This window comes from Zosterops lateralis (assembly GCF_965231275.1).
Source record: "Zosterops lateralis genome assembly, chromosome: Z".
In the NCBI taxonomy this organism is placed as follows: Eukaryota; Metazoa; Chordata; class Aves; order Passeriformes; family Zosteropidae; genus Zosterops; species Zosterops lateralis.
Genome location: NC_139800.1, coordinates 5,694,137 through 5,712,695, shown reverse-complemented (window position 1 = coordinate 5,712,695; position 18,559 = coordinate 5,694,137). Strand labels below are relative to the sequence as shown.

General features: G+C 39.6%; 1 protein-coding gene across 1 annotated transcript in view; it reads left to right on the top strand.

Moving 5' to 3' along the window:
* The first annotated feature begins 362 nt into the window (after positions 1–362).
* The window catches only part of FAM169A (family with sequence similarity 169 member A), a 35,835-nt gene continuing 17,638 nt past the window's right edge, over positions 363–18,559 (top strand). The window contains exons 1-4 of the mRNA XM_083884414.1: positions 363–452; positions 14,982–15,119; positions 16,614–16,713; positions 17,825–17,910. Of these exons, the coding sequence (XP_083740540.1) occupies positions 14,985–15,119; positions 16,614–16,713; positions 17,825–17,910 (321 nt within the window). The 5' untranslated portion in view covers positions 363–452; positions 14,982–14,984. The remainder of the gene's footprint in view (positions 453–14,981; positions 15,120–16,613; positions 16,714–17,824; positions 17,911–18,559) is intronic.

Genomic DNA, 18,559 nt, shown 5'->3' with positions numbered 1-18,559 from the left:
CAGACGGTGATGGATAACCCAACCGGGGCGGTGGTGGGTAACCCAACCGGGGCGGTGATGGATAACCCAACCGGGGCGGTGCTGGATGACCCAAGGGCGGCGGTGGTGGATAACCCAACCGGGGCGGTGGTGGATAACCCAACCGGGGCGGTGCGGGGCCGAGCCCGGGTACCACACCCCAGCACGGGCGGGGGGAGGCGATGCGGGGCCGCCATGGCGGGGCGAGCGGCGGCGGCTCCGGGCGGATCAGCGGGAGTGCGTCAGCGGCGAGGGGCGGGGAGGCCGCCGGGGGAGATGATATCAGGCGCCGGGCAGCAGGACCGGGCGAAGCCGGAGGTGAGCGGGGTAGGGGAGGGGGGGGTGTGTGCCGTGAACGCTGTCAGGGAAGCCCGGCCGCCTCCGCCTCCGCCTCCTTCTCCGATTATCCCCGCCCGGCCGGCCGGCTGCGAGAGGTGAGGCGCGTCCGGGATGTCGCCGTGACCTGCCCGTGGGGCATCCCGCATCCCTCCGCAGCCTGGCCGGGCCCGGTAGGGCAGGACGCAGGAGGAGGATGGGAGGGCTGGGATAGGGGGGTTGCCCTGCAGATCCTCGCCGGCCGCGGGTGTCTGTCTGTCCGTCTGTCCGTCTGTCCATCCGCATCCCCGCCCGCCCCGCAGCCGCCGCCCCCGGGCAGTGCCCCCGCTCCATCGCGGGGCGGGCAGGGCCGCGCCGAGCTGGGGGCGATGGGGATGGGTGATGGGCGGCTCATGGGGCGGTGGGACCGGCCAGGGGGGCGGCCCGGCCGAGCTCGACCCCTCCCGTGTTTTTCCCCCCGGCCTTGCGGCGTGCCGAGTTCGGCGTGGAGTTCCTTGGCCCAAAAACCAGCCATCTTTTGTGGGGTCTTCTATTGTAGCGTTGGAATTTTCGGATTAGAGGCGCACGCACACGTGTCAGAGCCATTACACGCCCGTACACGGCTCTAGGTGTGCGTGGAGACGGTGATGGCAATGCCACAGTTCTGCTACGTCCCACAAAGATGGCTCTGGGTGTGCGTGTGCAAAATACACGGGCAGTGGCACATGCACACAACACACACTCTTCTGTTCTCCTCCTTGTGGCATGTCAGTCTTTTGGAATTTTATTTTGAGGCAGGGTTGATTAATTATTCTTAAAACAGAGGGAAGCATCTTGCCTAAGGTATCCATTGATGTAGCACTGCTGTCCTGGTTACCAGTGTAAAATGCAGCCTGGGAAAGGGGATTGCACTGGGAGCTAGAGCAAAAGGTTTTACTAGCATAAATGGAAAGCAAAATGTATTAACTCACCGATTTAATACGTGTATTAACTCACTAATTTAATACGTGTGTTAATACTCTATTTGACAGAAGCTATTAAAGAATTATCTTTAAGGTCTTCTGAGCTGTGGAGTTTTTAGTTTTCAGTTTTTAATAATCAGAAATTTAGAAAACTGGCCTTTGGTGTGGAGACACTATTTGGCTGATATTTGCTTTTTTTTGCAGACATACATGCAGGAGGAGGGAACTGTTTTCTTGCTCTGCATGGCTGCACTTACTCATTTTATGCATTGGGCTGCACCACTGGTCACAGCCTGGTATAGAGCCCACCAGCTCTTATGGGGAATATGTATTGTGTCAGAGTGATCATTATAATAAAATCAGTGCTGCCTCACTGGAGGACCTATTAAAGATTGCTGCAGATTAGAGTGATCATGGTCTTCCTCCTCCATCAAACTCTATAGAGCAACTAAATGCATCTTCTTTTCCTCAACCACACTGATACCTTTCTTGTTTAATTGACCTCTGCTTGATTTAGGTACAGAAAAACTTCTTGCTTTTTGTCTCAGTGCTGGCTAGTGAAAAACCAACATTTTATCACCTGTTTTGTAGTGGAAAAATGTTAGGGCAGAGAGTGGTTTATACAATTAATGTTCAAATTCAGGTATTATTAATGTCAGTGAGCATCTCAATTTTAACACTGGAGTTTTTTTGAGCTGCTGAAATAGGCAGGTTTTTAAGTCCTTTCCTTGTTTCTCTTTCTCCAGTGTGATGTTCGTTATCATTTTCTTTGTGTGGAATCAAATGTTTTACAGTGTCTTTCTTTCCTGTTGTGCAAGATGAGTAATTAGGATGGGATGCTACTGTACTTTTACAATATCTCTCTAGCCATGTGTAATCCAGAACTCTTTTTTGGAGCTGGTTACATAACTAGACACTTTACAAAGGGGCATTATTCTGCAAATTGAATTGGAAAATACTCTTAATTTCTTCAGTATGCACATCAAGGTAGATAATCTCTTTGATCTGATAATCAAAAAGATGGAGGTTTATGTGTGTGGATTTTTTTTTTTCTTTTTTTAATATCTGTTAGTATTGTAAACATTATACTACTAAAAATTATCTTAAAGCTCTTCTTACCCACACATGGTATAAGCACTGTTTGTTTTAAATAGTTGCACTTGCATATCTAATCCAATGCAGAGTCTTTGCCAGTGGAAGATGGAGGAAGTTCTCTTCTTTAGTAGGTCTGACACTTATTAATGGTTTTTTTGTTGTTATTGTTCATGTTTGATACAAAAATCACTAAAAGATGAACATGGGATTTGATGGTGTTGGAGAAATTAATCAGAGTAGAGGAGCCCTTCAATTGCTTTAGATATGTTCTTATATATGATAAGACTTGCTATTAATCTCTATTTTCTACCAATCAATGAATATCAAGTAGTCTGATCCTTTAAAGGTGTTTCCCATCACGTTTCTAAACTGCAAGTACAAATGCAGCATTAGAGCTGAAGTAATGTCTACTGAGGCTTATTTTCACATTGACATTCCTTAAATATTTTTCCAGGCAAGATAGATACCAGCCTCTCCTTTCCTCACAGATAAACGCTTTACTCCTGACTCTCAAGGTTGTAACTTATTCATCACATTGTATCAACTATACATTCCAGAAAGCATCAGTCATCCTTTTGTCTGTGGATGTTTGGGGCAGCAGTGGCAGAGCTGTGCACTTCCCTTTGGAACTGCTTTTTTTTTTTTTTTTTTTTTTTTTTTTTGTCAGTGAACATCTCGTAGGTAACCATTTTGTAACCTGTTGAAAAACAAAAAAATCCCTTTTTTTTTTCAACAGTTTTTGAAACGGATTTTAAAAAACAAACAAAATGGATTAAAAATCTCCAAACAATTCGATCAGAATTCAACCCTCCTCTCAAACCCGTGATTCCAGGTGTTGCAGTGTGGATTAAACAAGTCTGAGTGGAAAAGCCTGATCTAATGTGTTTCCTCTGCTGCATTGTTTTAAACATAACCAAAATGGCATATGCAGTGTCGTTGTAGCTGTTCTCTCATACTCTGTCAGTTTTGTCTGCTATTGCTGATTTTTTTCCCCCTGAACAATGGGATGTGACAGCATATATTTATTTAATCATTATAAATTTAGTTGGTGTTCTCCAGTGAGTCTGAGATTTCAGAGAAGCTTTTAAATAGCTTGCTAAAATATGTAAAAGAATCCTGTCCCAAAAGAGTCATGAGCTTTCAAATCTTTCCTAAAATCCCAATAAAATTAGTGAGAATTGTCAGGACTAGCATATGTTTCATTGGTTTCAGAGCAAACTGGAAAACCTACTGCTGTTTTTAATGACAAATCTATAAGTTCTAAATGATTCGTTGAATTGAAAATCTGGGAGAATCCATTTCTCTGAATTGTATACTGAACTGTGTGTTGTACAGCTATTCAAAGTAATAGTCTTGATTTTTGATTTGTTTTCAAATCTGAGTTGTCTCTCTTTGTCTCATACTTTGTTTTGTGTACATTTACATTTCATGTCAGAGTACTGTAGGACAGGGATCTCCATAATCACAGGGCCAGCATCTCTCATTGCTGCTTATGATGAGAAATTGCTTAGGGAATGGACCAGGGTGAATTGAATTCACCTGAATTGAACTCTAGGCTTCACCCAAATATGTAAAATAAAGGTGGTTAGATGGATCTCTTTAATTCTGCTGGTTACTGAAGAGAAAGAATAATCAGTAAAGGTGTGGTCTCTGTCGAATCGGTAGCCCCTGAGGCAGTGCTGGAAGAAAACACCCAGTCCAGAAGTTCTGTTCTGGCAGTGGCTGTGAGCCTGCAGCTGCACCAGCCTTTCCCCAGCACAGAGAATCAGAGAACTTGGAATGGTATGAAATTCTATCTTCACCCTAACTAGCTTCACACTTCCAAAACACCAGGTGTATAAAAATGTGAAGTGTGCTTAAGTTAGAAAATGTGTGTTGCTGGAAGACCAGTCTTTTATGTAGCTCTTTTGCAGGCAGAAAATTCTGCAAATAGAAATGTTTTTTGTAGGTTGAATAATACTTCTCACAGCTGTTGTAGCCAGCAAGAACCATAACAGGGGAATTTGAATAATTTGTGAGTTGATAATGATAAAACAGCGGGGGATTTTAACAATAGCAATGTAAATGTTACTACAGCGCAGCACAGGCAACTTTATAGGATTTTAAAATGTTGGAATAATTAATTTCTTTTGATATCTCAACACTGGGAGTTTATGTTGTCAACGTTTAGTCTGAAGCTGGAGAAAGGAGTTTTTTCAAGGAGCAGGAGGTAATAAGCTGATTCCTGGCAACTCAGTCTTAAGCTGAGCACTGATTTAAGGTCAGTATAATGAGTCAGCAGTGCTAATACTTTGTTCTACTAATACTAGTTTTTTTGTTGTTGTTGTTGGAGTTTTGTTTGTTTGTTGGTTTGGGGGTTTTTGTTTGTTTATTTGTTTGCTTTTTTAAAAAGTACAGTAAAGTTGGTATGTTCAGAAGTGTGAGTAGCTCACTTACTTTTTCCAAACCCACCATTAACAATCAAGCAATGTCTCCATTTCCGGAGAAGACGAGTTACTGAAGCTTTTTTAAAGCAGTTTGTTTGGTTTTTCAAAAATTCAAGTACACCTGTAGCAGGATAGCCTAGGTACTAGAAGATGTAGCTTAAGATTTTGAGTCTTACAAACATACATTACAGTGAGAAGCAGGGGAAATGCTGTCAGTGTGCTGACAGAAGCTCGTGAGTTTTTGGAGTGTCAGGATGATCACTGATGGAGATGAGAACAGATGACACCAGGGAGGAGGTTGTGTGTGAATTCCTTTCTGCTATTAGAGACATTCTTGCTAAAATTTGCAGACTTAGATGTTGAGTCCTGTAGTGACATGTTTAGTGATATCTTGTGGATGCACATTAATGGGTGGGTTTTTATAACGTGGCTGTCTTGGGTTGAACAAAACCATCAGTGGCTATGCCCTGGGAAACAAAAAATAACCATCCACAAGGGTGAGACTTGTGAAATAAAAGGCAAACACAGAGCTGCTCAGGAATCACCCTGATAAGGCTTTTGCTAAATATTTGTATGAACACTGGGGTGAAGAGATTCATTTTGGGGAAGAGAGGCATAAGTCAGTTGTTTCTGTCACTCTGAACAGGTTCTTGATTCTGATTTTGGGCAATGAAATATTCTTTTTGATGTTTTATTCTTCCTTTTTATGGGAAAGGATTTCCAAACAAACAAATACCAGACCTTCCTAACTTGTGTTTTTTTCTTACTAGCTGGGGCAGCTTACAAAGATGCCTGACTCTTTTCTAGCTTTTTTTATCATATTGATACTAGGTTTGCATGTTACTTTGTTACCTGTCCTTCAGAGGACAGTGTTTACTTCTAATTTTCTAGTTTTAGTCTATATGTGCCTTTTATTTATCCTTCTGAAAACAGGATAAGAAAGATAAACATAGTCACTGCTGACTACAGCTGTGAGCTAGACAGAGGTGGTCAGTTTTTGTGGCCTTTGTAAAGCTGAGGAAGAAATGGTGCTGTTTTTCATGGGCATATGGGGCCACTTACAGCTATTACTGTATTGGTGAGGATGGTCTCTGTCACTTGGGATGGTAACTTGTAATATCTCTTCATAACATGACTGGGCTCAGACTGGGACTCATTAATGACTCCTTATCCTGTCTGTGGCCCAAGCATGTTGTCTAAAAGCCTTTGAACAACGTTTTTGATGTGTGTGATAATCTCAACATATTACTTTTACCTTTCCTTTCCTTTGAGAAAGGCAAGGTAAAATCCTTTCTGTGTCCCTAGTTCTTTTGGAGTGATCCCACACTGTTTTGGTAAGTCCACAAACTAATTTGTGAGGATGCCTGTGAAGTTCATCATCTTATTGTAGTTCATAATTTGTTGTGCAAAACTCAAAGAACTTGCTGCAACTGGATATTGAGCAAAAGAAGCAGGTAAAATTCAGAATGGCTCATATTAAACACTATATTTTTAGCCATTTGTCATCTTGTGAAGATAATTGTAGTGAAGAATAATATCCTCAGGATGCTGGAGTTGGATCAAGAATTTGGAGATATCTGCCTATATTTTCCCTTCCTGGGAAAAATATAAAATTTTAATCTGTGATGAGGTTTAAATTCTCACTGCTCCAAATATGTTATATTTACTTACTTTACTGCTTTCAGCATTCTCATCCTCAGGCTGCTGTAAATGGGCCATAGGGTCATAGAGTGAGAGTCTGAAACATCTCAATTCTCTGTGCTTGTTGCTTTGCAAGGAAGTTTTATGTTGGCTGACAGGGATCTCTTGTTGCAGCCTTGTTTATGTGCAATCCTATGTCCAGGAACATCTCATGTTAATTCCTATTCCCCTTTCTACCTTTTCATTTGAGTCACCCACAGAACCAAGGCAGTTGCTGCTTTCTTAGTCGTATGCTATTTTCTTAGTTGTAGGTCTCCTGCTGCAAATGACATTAAGAAGCAGGCAAAACCAGCAAAACCACCTACACATAATTTAAACAAGAAAAAAAAAAAAGAGATTACACACTGCTTAACTGTTGAATTTTCCTACAGCTCATCTGCTGAAAGCCAGACCTCATGTGGCATAGCTGTAGTTCAGACTTTAGCAACTCCTTGGGTATGGAGGCTGAATCACCTGCCCCTCATTGTTAGTAGCCACAGACACCATCACTCGAGTTTCCAGGTGGAATATTCTCCAGGCAGCCACGGGGAGGGTTGCTGCTCTTTGGCTGGTGAGGGGTAACTCATTAGGCTGTGCTGACACGTGTCTGTGGCTGGCTAATCTCGTCTGTGCAGCTCTGACGTCCGCCCCAGTTGTGAGGGTAGGGGATAGGACAGAGCAGCCAAGCACTTTAAAAATAGATGCAAATGCTTACATGGGGTTACTGCAACTCCAGTCTCACTGTTGTGTTAGATTAGTTGTGTTAGGTTTTGATACTCCACCAGCTGTCTACCCCAGTCTGGTGGGTTTTGTTGTCCCCTTTAATTTTTTTTTACTAAGTATGGTGAAAAAAAAAAAAGTAGCTTTCTTTTTTGTTCTTATCTCTGAAATCACTAGATGTATCTGTGAGATGCCCCTTGCAAACCAGTTGGGATAATGTTAGAGGAGGATATGAAGGTTTGGGAATGGAAGAAGTTGCTAAGAAATGTGGGTGCCATGTGGGAGTAAGAGAGGATCTTCTGGTATCAAGCAGCAAATTAAGCTTCAGAATATTGCCTTGTTAGAATGCCTGGGGAGCAGGAGGTAAACCTATGGGAATTACAGGAGAGGAGCAGGGTAAGAGCAGGGTGGCAGTGCATGTCCCAGGTGGGGGGCACACACAGGTGCCCCTCAGCCACCTGGGGAGAGAGGCTGTGTAAGAGCTGAGCTATGGAAAGGTCATGAAGGTTTTTAGAAACAGAGGATATAAAGCCTAAACTTGCAGGAACAAAATTGGAGGGTACTGAGGATGGAGGACTGCACAACAACTGCTTCAAACTGCTGAGGCCTGGGAGGGAGAAAGAGAAGTGATCAGAGAGCAAAGGTGAATCATTAGAGGCATCTCTGGGGGGTTTGGTGTTGTTTTCCTACCTCCTAAACAGGTTTGTCATGTAGTGAAGGGAAGTGAGAGGAAAGTGGGAAATTAGAAAGGAGGAGTGCTGAGCAGTGGAAAGATCAGAAATACATCAGAGACAGGCAGATTCATGGAGTAATAATCCCACCTGGCTGTATCTTTCTATCTTATACATGTGAATTCTTTTCAAACACAGCTAGTATGGTTTTCATTTTATGTATGGATAAAGTCACCTTGAATTGGAGTAGTTGAAAGGGAAGGCATGAAAGGTTTCTGTAAAAAAACCCTAATTTTCCAAATTTATTGATTGTGTTTATTTTCATCAGTCTCAAACATGAAATTTTAATTTAGTATATCTCTGGCACATTTTTATTGCAGAAAACACTTGTGCATATTAGTTTCCAAAACCTCCCTACTGAGGGAGGTGCTCTTCAAAAAACCAGATGATAATCTCATTAAAAATATGAGACTGTAGAAAAATGTAAATGACAGGTTAGTATTTTGTATACCTAAGAACTTAATGGTTGATTAAATAAGCTATCTCATATCTAATTTAAATCACTTGAGTAAAATGCCAGTTGTGTTACACAGGTGGCTAATTGGGCATATGAATAAGAATCTTACCTTCCTAAGGTGGGTTTTAGAGAGAAGTTGCATGTCTTCTCCTAATACTACTACCCTGTCACCTTTAATTAAAGAAATCTTATGCAAGGTACCTTTTTTTTTTTTTTTTTTTTTTAATGTGGACTCTTCCTCTTTCTGTCCTTGTTCATATTTCTTTTGATAAGAGAGTGCTCCAACTCAGCATTTAGAATTTAGAATTTCTGACCATAATTCTTCCTGGGGAATTGAATCCTGTGTGTAGATCTCATAATTCTGTGCTATACCTGTAAGTTACATTGTGTGGCTAATTGATGACGGAAAATGATTTGTTGTTTTTCTTTGTTTGTTTGCATTCAAATCAACAGCTTTGATTTGTGTGTCTGATAGAAAGCCAGAGTTGTATAAGCTGCTTCAAGCAGATTACGGGTAATGTGGCTGGCATATTAATCCAGAGACCTTGGTTGATGTTGACAGCAATTTCTAGACACTGCTATGTGTTTCCTTAAGAACTTCCAATTTGGGATTTTGCAGGGTATGAATAGATGTTGTTTGGGGTTTATGTTACTTTAAACAAAATCAAACCAAACAAACTAACAAAAAATTTCTTCTTTTTCCTTGTAAGAAAAAAGAAAAGCAACGAGATCAAATTCATCTGAGCTGTCAAGAACTTGTTTTCATTAGTCTATATTCTCAAAAAATATGAACAAAGGCTGTACTTCAGGGAAATATGCCTTGGTGCTAATGTGCAGGTCATCGTTTGAAGACCTGCTGTCCAACCCCCAAATTTGTGATTTAAACCCCAAGGAAACCTACCTGCAAATAAGTAGTTATTTGAGTGAGAAGGACTTGGGTTGTCTATTCAGTGTGGCAGATCAGTGTATTATTCTTGCTGCTTCAAGCTGGTGCAGTTTTCAAGAAATCCTAATAAGCACTCTATTATTTAAAATTTTAACACCTCTTTCCTAAAATGTCTTCCTCTTCCTACAGTCAATGTACATTCCATTACTGATTAAAGTTAATAGAGTTTTAAGAGATAGGGATGTTTATAAAACTCAAAAGCTTTGTTACAATAATTGTCTAAATAGGTAGTCACGGCACAGGTTTTCTGTATGTATTTCAATTATGTTGACTCATGATAAACCAAGTATGTACTATTTTAAGCATATTTAAATGACTAATTATCTTAGCATAGGTTTAAAATTTACTTATTTTTATAATAGAAAATGATGAACTTTTAAACTAAAGTTTCAGACTCTGTTTTTATAGAAATAAGAAAAAATACTTTAAAAACAACTTCTCACAGTTTCAAGTATTTGATGCTGAATAAAGAAGAAAAATGAAAATGCTGTGTGTGTAACAGCTGGTAGTGAAAGCAAAGAAACATTTATGCAATTTGTCTGTTAACAGAATAACTGGTAAGAGAGCTTAACAATTCTAGAAGTGGCAGATGTGATGATTTTGTTACATAGTTGAAGACCAGAAGACTGAAAAGTCTTATTTTTAAAAATGTTAGATTTTCTTACAACTTTTACATAGTTTCACAGCATTCACCAGATTTAGCATTCTGGATGCTGCAGGGTGGGTAACAAAACAAACACAGCAAAATGGGAATGATGCTCCTGCTGCTCTGATCAAGGCCAGGAGTTGCTGCTTTGGTGCCTCATCAGTCTGAGCCTGGAGCGTTTCCTGGGACTCCTGCAGTCTTGGTTTGGCTTTCTCTAGCACTGCTGTATGTGTGGACACAGATGTTTAGTTTGTTATTTATGTCTCTTCTCATGATGTGAGCCCAGGTCTAGCTCACAGCTAGTCTGGGAGGTCAAGGTAGGATGATGGGTTATGATTTTAAAACAGAACTTGGTTTAAGGTGTGTGATGATTCTTCACAGGGAATTCTTGGCAGTCCTTGAGGAGTTTGGTCATCCAATACTTCTGCACTTGTTGAAATAGAGCAAAGATACGGTCAGGCATTACTGCAGTCTATTCTTTGTTTGAGTAGACAGTGCTTCATCACAGGGCTGGACTTCTGTTTGTATCCTGCAGGCTTGGTCTAAGTTGGTTTTCCTGGTTTAGCAGAAAAGTTTTGCAGGTTGTGGCTTGAGCACCCTGGCACCTGTTCTCTAAACTGCAAATCCCAATTTAAAAAAGCCCCGAACAACTAATTAAATCATAATTATTTATCATTAAAAACAAATTTAAATCTGAAGATTGTTCACCTGCATGACTATTTGTCCCAGTTATTATCTTATGTTGAAAAGGCCTTGGATGATTTTTTTTGTGATTTTATTACTTTTTTTTACTATTTTATTTTTTCAAGGAAAACTAGCTGTTCAGGTTATCTGTGCTGTGTAAGTAACTGTATATTTCCGATACTTATCAAATTTTGATAAAATACTTGTTCAAGTATCTCATGATCTCACTAAAGTATTGCTCACACTGTTCCCTCTGAGGTAATGATTATTTGTGTTTTGTAGAGGAGTTCAGGCAGATCAATTAACATGCTCTTGTTCACATGAAGTCTGTGCTACAGCTGGAAATTCCTCTAAATCCTTGTCAGCCTAACCACTTAGACTTCACTTCCCCTGAGATAAAGGCACCCAAACCCAGTTTTAAGCTGCATTTAAGCCCTCTGACATACTATGGGAAATAACATAGCTTTTGGGTTATTATCTCTCTGCAATTTTATGTCATTCATTATTGAGGAACTGCAAAGGGCTGAATAGATCTCTTGATTCCTGCTCAAATCCACATGTGAGCTGGAAGTTGTGTGTACTGTGCATCTCTCTTTCGTGCACTCTGAGATGAAATAGGAAGTGTAGATATAATTCAAAATTAAAACAATTTCCAATGTTGCTCACTTATTGCATGGTTTTTCTTAACCTTAATGTTAATAGTAATAATGATTTCTTGAATAAAAAAGTGCCTGTGTTGCATGGGAGAGTGTTCACTCATCCTGTTAAATGTGGTTTTTGTTGGCATTCCATGAATTGATCTGTTACCCTCTGGTGCTGCAGCTGTTCCTAAAAAAGGACGTGCCATTTCTCGTGTAATAGCTTGCATAATGCTGACAAGGGAGAAAGTCATATAATTCCATACTACAGCAAATATTGTTCATGTGAATTTATCACACAAAACCATTAATATCATTCTGTGAAATGATATGTTTTTGAGGAGCATGAGATTTATTTTCTTCCATTTGAAAAATTAAAATGCTTAAGTCGCCTCATTTGAAAAATAATTTTTTTTTCTCTCCTCTCCGAACACATTCTTCTGTAATATGCTTTTATGTAGAAATGGTCATGATGAGTTTGGTTGCTCAGGGCTACACTGCATGTGCTCAGCCAGCCTGACTGTGTGCTAACCAATTGGAGTGGTACCCCACGAGCAGAGCGTGGTTGGGCAATGTGTGACAAAGATTTGACCTGACAGTTTTACAGTTGTACAGTGCATAGAGGTTTAGAGCAACAAAAAGGGGCATGAGGGACTGCATGGCAGAGACCTGTGCCGTTCCTGCTGCCTCTGCAGCAAAAATGTGTTAATGCTCTAGTCAAGAAAAGATGAAAATCTGTTTTCTCCAGCCCTTTTTCTTTCTCCTGTTTTACTTGAGACTGCCTAAATGTGGAGCCATTTGTATTTTTACTTTGTTTAAAATACTGTCAAACCAACTGTGTTTTCATGAGGGACATCTATTAATTCATTACTGTTGGAAGACATTTCATTTGTCTTTGGTAGGTTATTTTGCATTTCAAATTTGAGATGCTTGCATTTTGCATTTTGAACTACTTCCTTATAGTGTGCTGTAGATTGGCATGGAACATTCTTCTTTCATCACTTGTTTAATGCTTTTATTATAGCTTGATAACTTTGTGAACAGTTACTGATTTCTTCAGGGATGTAGTGAACTTAAATGTGAACTATTCCTGACCTGTTCAGCACAGAGGCAAAATACATCACACAAGTGTATGAGAGCTTGTAATTTTACATGTCTAATCTGCTGCATGGTAAAAAAGATAAATGATTATTTAGGAGGGGTGCTGAGTAGGCTTTCCTTGGTTTAGTCTTGAAAATTTCTCTGTTTTGTTTCCTTTAGCATAACATATTTTCGGTAAATGCTGTGAAAGAAAAAGTCAAAAGTGACTACTGGAAGTAGAGAGCAAATAAAATCAAAGTGTGCCATGAGAAATTAGGTAGCCCAAATATCAAACAGAAAAGAGGTCTGTGAGTGATTTTGAGGGTAATATAATAAATGCATTAATTAGCCTTTTTTGCTTTTAAGCAAAGATATATTGTTGCTGCTTTTATCTTCATAGTAGTGTAGTGGTTGAAACTCAGCTAATCTACTGGATTTCTTATTGAATGTTTTCTGCCTTGGCTCTTCATTATTTTATTCCAAAAAATGTCAGGAATTATTACCTTGAGGCTTAAAGTTATAGCTAGTGGTTTGTTTGTCTGTTTTTCATGTAATAATGAAACCTCAGCTCAATTTCATTGTTAATAGCAGAGTTATCTAAGCACTTAGGTATTTCGTTTATAAAAGAGGGGGGTTAGCCTTTCTGCCAGCATACAGAAAATTAAATTTTGTGTTTTTCACATACCTGTATTCCTTTACAGCAGAATTTACCTTGCCCGTTGCAGTTAACCAGGTGGGAAAACCTCATCCTCCTGTGGAAATAGTGTCATGTGATCTTATACTTCTCCTTGCTCTGTGTTGCAACATGCTTATGTCAGCAGAGTCTGTGCAGTATTGCTGGTGTGTTTGAGAACTGTAATATGTGCAGGCAAGCCATATCTGCTGGAGATAAGGAGGCTCTTAGTGGATGAATTTCACCCCTGACAGCAGCTCCTCTGTCTGCTGTGCATTGCTGCAGCATTCAAAAGCAAGGCACGCCTCACCTTTGGCTCTGGAAATCAGTTTACTTGCAAACAGGAGGAGCCAAAGGAGTTGATGTTAGCAAGAGCAGCCCTGAAATGTGGAAAGAAACAGGTGGAGAATTAAGAGATCCAGCTAAGTATCTGGTAGGGTCAGTGAGCAATAGTAGGAGGAATGTGAGAGACTGGAGGGCAAGGCAGGAGAAAATACAAATAACAGCTGTGGGGAAGGAATTACCTGAATTTGAAAGGAAATGGCTCTGAGGAATGCATGTGTGTATCTGAACAACAGCATTCATGGAAAACTTTGGTGTTTTCATCAGCAACAGTGTTAAAGGAAGCTATGGTAGATGCCAATGAAGTGTCCAAGGTCAACTTTAACAGGGAAAAAATTATCTTCTGTAGAAGGAGCAGCCTCTTCTCTCCAATCAATGTAGTAGTGTCATATTATTGGTGTTTAAAAGCTTTCAAAATGCAGACTTTTAATTTCTACTGATTGAGTCAGAATAAGATGTTGTTTTGCACTTGATTTACCTGTGTCAGTAGAATAATTAATGGTGGATTAAATAGAGGGGACTGAAAATAAAGAGGGGGAAAAAAATCATTGCACACTGAGATTTAAAATAAAACTGAAAAATAAGACTCCGTAGTGAAGACTAGGAATCATAAAACATGTATGAAAACTTTTGTCTTCAGAAACTTGTGTGATGGGTTCCTGGGAGCTGAGCAAAACAGAGTAAGATCCCTGTGTTCCTCTGGAACACCAGAGTAGGTTCTCATGAATTTTTGTTTATTCATGCTTCTGGGAGTTTGAGTCATAGCTTGAAAGCAGCTGTTTCTGTGTGTGGTTTTATAGAGCTGGAAGAGCCTTACCTGAAGACCACACAGTGGATTCCAAGAGCTCTTGCTGCTCATTTTAACTTGACGCTGCTTTGATGTAGAAATTTTGAATCTAAGAGCTTTTGAGGAGATGCTGCCACTGTGGTTTGGTTTCAGTGTTTTAGTCTTGTCTTGTCACCTCCTTAAAGTGTCTCTCTTTAGTCTCTTGTGGGCTCTTGTTTTTAATGAGCTTGTGTAAGTTTCTGTTCACAGCTGAAATGCTTTTGGAAACAACCATCTGTTAAGCACACTAACTGGCCAGTTGTTGAGAAAAATCCTGAGCAATGTTTTGGTTTCTTCAGAGATGGATTTAAATGCAAAGTCTCAAATTAACTCCATCTTGTTATCATCTGAGTGGTTTAGTTTTTGTTTATCACCAAGTTATAGCTTGACCAGTGACATCAAAAACATCATCTGGGAGGGAGACAGAGCGAAGTCTGTCACCTCAAAGCAGCATGTGCTTATGCAGCAAACACAGGGCTTGTATGTTGGAAATCTGCCACAAATGAGGTCTAGGGGGATCTATGGGCTAATCTCATTCTTTTCTGCTTATGAGCACAGATTTGATTATTTTACAGACTGGGTGTTATTGGTCACCATCCTAATTAATCCTAAATGCTGGAGCATTTCTCTTTTCTGTCATGGATATAGAGAACAGCAGAGTGTGGGTGTTCAACGGTCTTATTTACGTGTGCGTTGTGTGTCTCAAAGTACCTACATTAATAATACTGCTTTATTTCTCAAGAGCATGTCATTCCCTGTGGATATACTGAACAATTACAGTCATGAGGACTTGGAGAACTCAGCAGAGGACTACTTCTTTGACCTTCGGTGGCGGAACCCAAACTCTCCTGAATTCTTTTCTCTACCCGACCGCCGCAAGGTAAAACCCAGCACACACTGTGGGACTGGAGTTATTAATGTCCTTGTAGATCCAAGGTTTAGGATATCCAGTCCTATTGAATTTCAGAGTTATTTTATCAAAGCTTTTGTGTTTTCCAAATTCAGAATTTTTATGTTAAACTCTACTTTCTTCACTCTGTATCTGGGGTCTAAATCTGGGTTTCAGTTACTGTTCAGTACTGTGTACTTCTAGGCAATGGATCTGTATATACTAAAAATTTTTTGAAAAAAGCCTATCCTGACTATAACATAAAATTTTCAACTGATAAACCTAAATGCATTCTCAAAAACTTATCATCACTAAGGGTTCATGATTTGCTTAAGCTAACTGGCTCTTTTTGTATCTCAGTCCTTCAGTGCTCTTCATGTTTGGGTTCAATTAATAAACCCATGTTTGGGTTTTGATTAATAAGCTTCACTAATTTCAAAAGTGGTTCTTTTTTCTTTATCTCAAGTATTCTGTGCTGTTATTGAACTCTAATAGAGAATAGCTGTGACACTTCTATGTTTTAAACACTTATCCCTTGTGTAATGAATTGGTCACTGTTGGTTCTGTTCAGATGAACACTTGTATTAGAACTAGTACCAATAAAACCAGCAATGTATAGCTTTAATTAAAAGTATGTGAGCTGAGAGGATATTCTGGAGGATCTAAAGGTCAGTGCCACAGATTCCTTGGCAGAAGCAGAGTCTTGACTACTTTCCTGCATTTATGCAAGTGCTGTATGCCTAAATGTTTGCTTGTATTAATGCCTCCATTTGTGACAATAGCATGTCATAATCTTCTTAAATTTGTTAAGCAAGTCTGTCTACCAAACCATTCATGTCTGTGAAGTTTTTTATATGTTAATTTAATAATGGAAGCATGTGAATTTAAATATCAAAATGCATTTCCACAAAGGCACTTGATTCCTTAAAAAAAACCCCATTATTTGACCCTTTTCATGTTTTTTCCCGAGGAGGAAAATCAAGCAGACAACTTCAGAATTTATAACACGTGTGTAACTTCGGGGAACAAAACCCCTTTGAATTTGTCTTCCCACTGTAGCACATTAGAAGTTGTTAACAAACACAACAGTTTTTCTGTGCCAGTTTGTTTCAGTGCTTGACTGACTGCCTCATTCTTCTGTTGGCTCTGACAGCTTGGGGCTGTTGAAGTGAACATAATGCTGGCTCCTTGCACACCTTGCTTCAGTTGTGCACACAAATGCAAACTGTTGGCAGAAGCGAGCTGTACAAATTAGTGTGGCTAAATCTGCCAGAGCTTGAGAGTCAGAGCTCTTTAGATTGTGGTTTGTTTCCAGGAATCTGTGTCTGAAGAAAGAGCTGAGGTCTGATGCTTGTCTTTTACAATTAGCTGTTAAGGACTTGATTTTCAATATTCTTCTTGTTTACCTTGATGAACATTCTCTGCGTATTTTACTACTGTCATTTTAGCAAGAGTCTACTGAATTATTGTCCATTCTTGTTTCAGGTTCCTATTAGCTTGACATCTGTGGGCTTTGTTCCTCTTTATGGTGAAGAGCAGACACACAAAGTTCTTGCGCTGTTTGCACCATGGGACTCACTCACAGGTTTCAGTTTAAGTTTTTTATCTGTATTGCTATTTCTTTCCTTTTTTTTTTTTTTTGTTTTTTTTTTTTTTTGGTGGAAAATGCATGTAACCAGGCTCTTCCTCATTTCAACTACTGTAGCTCATAACTTTTCCATTGTGCATTTGTTGTTCCCTGTCTTTTTGTTCGCATACTATTTTTTTTTTTTTGTGGATTTATATACACAAATGCTAGAACTTTGCACACTAATCAGGTCAGAACTGGCCTCATTGATATGTAGCAAAATAATGTGGTGTTTGTCTGAACTGTAGTACAACATGTATCTCTTGATCTCTTTATGTATGCTTCATGTCTCCAAAAGATATTTATTGAACATTCTTAGAATACATTAATTTGCACATGAATTGAAATGCTTTTTATTTATAGTGATTGATCAGTGTCGTGTGTAAATTTGTCTTTTGCTTGAGGTCCAACATAATTCTGGCTGAGATTAAGGTTTTTGTGGGTTTTCTCCTTCCTTTCTTCCTTCCTTCTTCCTCCCCATCCAGCTCTCCATGTTTCCTTCTTCATTTAATGCCACGTATATGATTGCCAAGTATGCCACAAATGCCTACAGATCACACTCCTCCTAACTGCTGCTCACATGGCTATCAGCCTTTTTACATCCATCTAACTCCCTAAAACTTGCACAGTTTCAATGTCAATATCCATTAGCCACCCAATAGTAAAATACACGTATGACTGAGACTTATCTTCACAGGCAGTTTTTAGTGGAAGGAGATGTTAGCACAGTGTTGAAGGATAGTGCTTACATCTGAAAAATAGTTCCTCTATACCATACCACAAAAAGATAAACAACCCAAACCCCCAAACAAACAAGCAAACCCACCTAGTGTTTATTAGTCTCAGTTATCAAAAAAGATTTTGGACTAGGGAGCATTTCTTGTGAGTTTAGTACAGTGCCCCATTGGTTGTGCTAGTGTAGTAGGAGCTACATTAACATAGTGCCATCTAGAAGATGTCTAATGTGATTACTACATTGTTATTCTTGAGTATTTAGCAACTTTAATGAATATGTTTCTTTTGGAATGGTAAGAATCACTAACTTTTTATTTCCCTTGTTTCTTTCAAGCTGTAGCCCTGTATCTTGCTGACCAGTGGTGGTCAATTGATGACATTGTGAGAACATCTGTCCCTGCTAGACAGGGGCTCCACCAGGTAAAGCACTCCAACATCCACCTAGCAATTAATCCTATACTTCAAGATAATGGCGAATAGATAGTGTGCGAGATATTACATGCTTTAATTCCATTTAGAAATGAGAGGGCTGTTACTAGGGAATAGAGGAATAGGTACAAGGGGGAAAGGAACCTCAGCTTGAAGATAATGTCTACAGCAAAAATTACCTTTGTACAGCAGCTTCACGTGTAGACAACTTAGATGTTAGCTCTGTTACCATTTTTTTTTCTTTACTCTTTAGAATATTGTGATCTGGTTGTGTTGAAACATCTTGGTAGAATAGTGCAATACTACCATAGCAGTACCTATTGGTCTTAGAAGACTAGAAAACCAAAAATACTGTCAGGAATGTGTTTGACAGAAGCAAGTTGGAGCTGGTGGCTTGCAGTGGCAATACATGAGGTTTGGAGAAGTAAGTTGCCTGGTATCTGCATTGCTGCTCATCATTGACTTTTGCTACCGTTATTTAACCCTGTGTAGCATGTCTTTGATTTTTGCAATTTTTAGAATTTTCTGTAGAGAGTTTGGCATGAAAGCCTAGCTTTCCACATATTTTTTAATGGTAGGAAAATCAGGAAAGCTGAATCTTTTATGAGGGAGGTAGATGACACTAAGATTGGAAGATGGT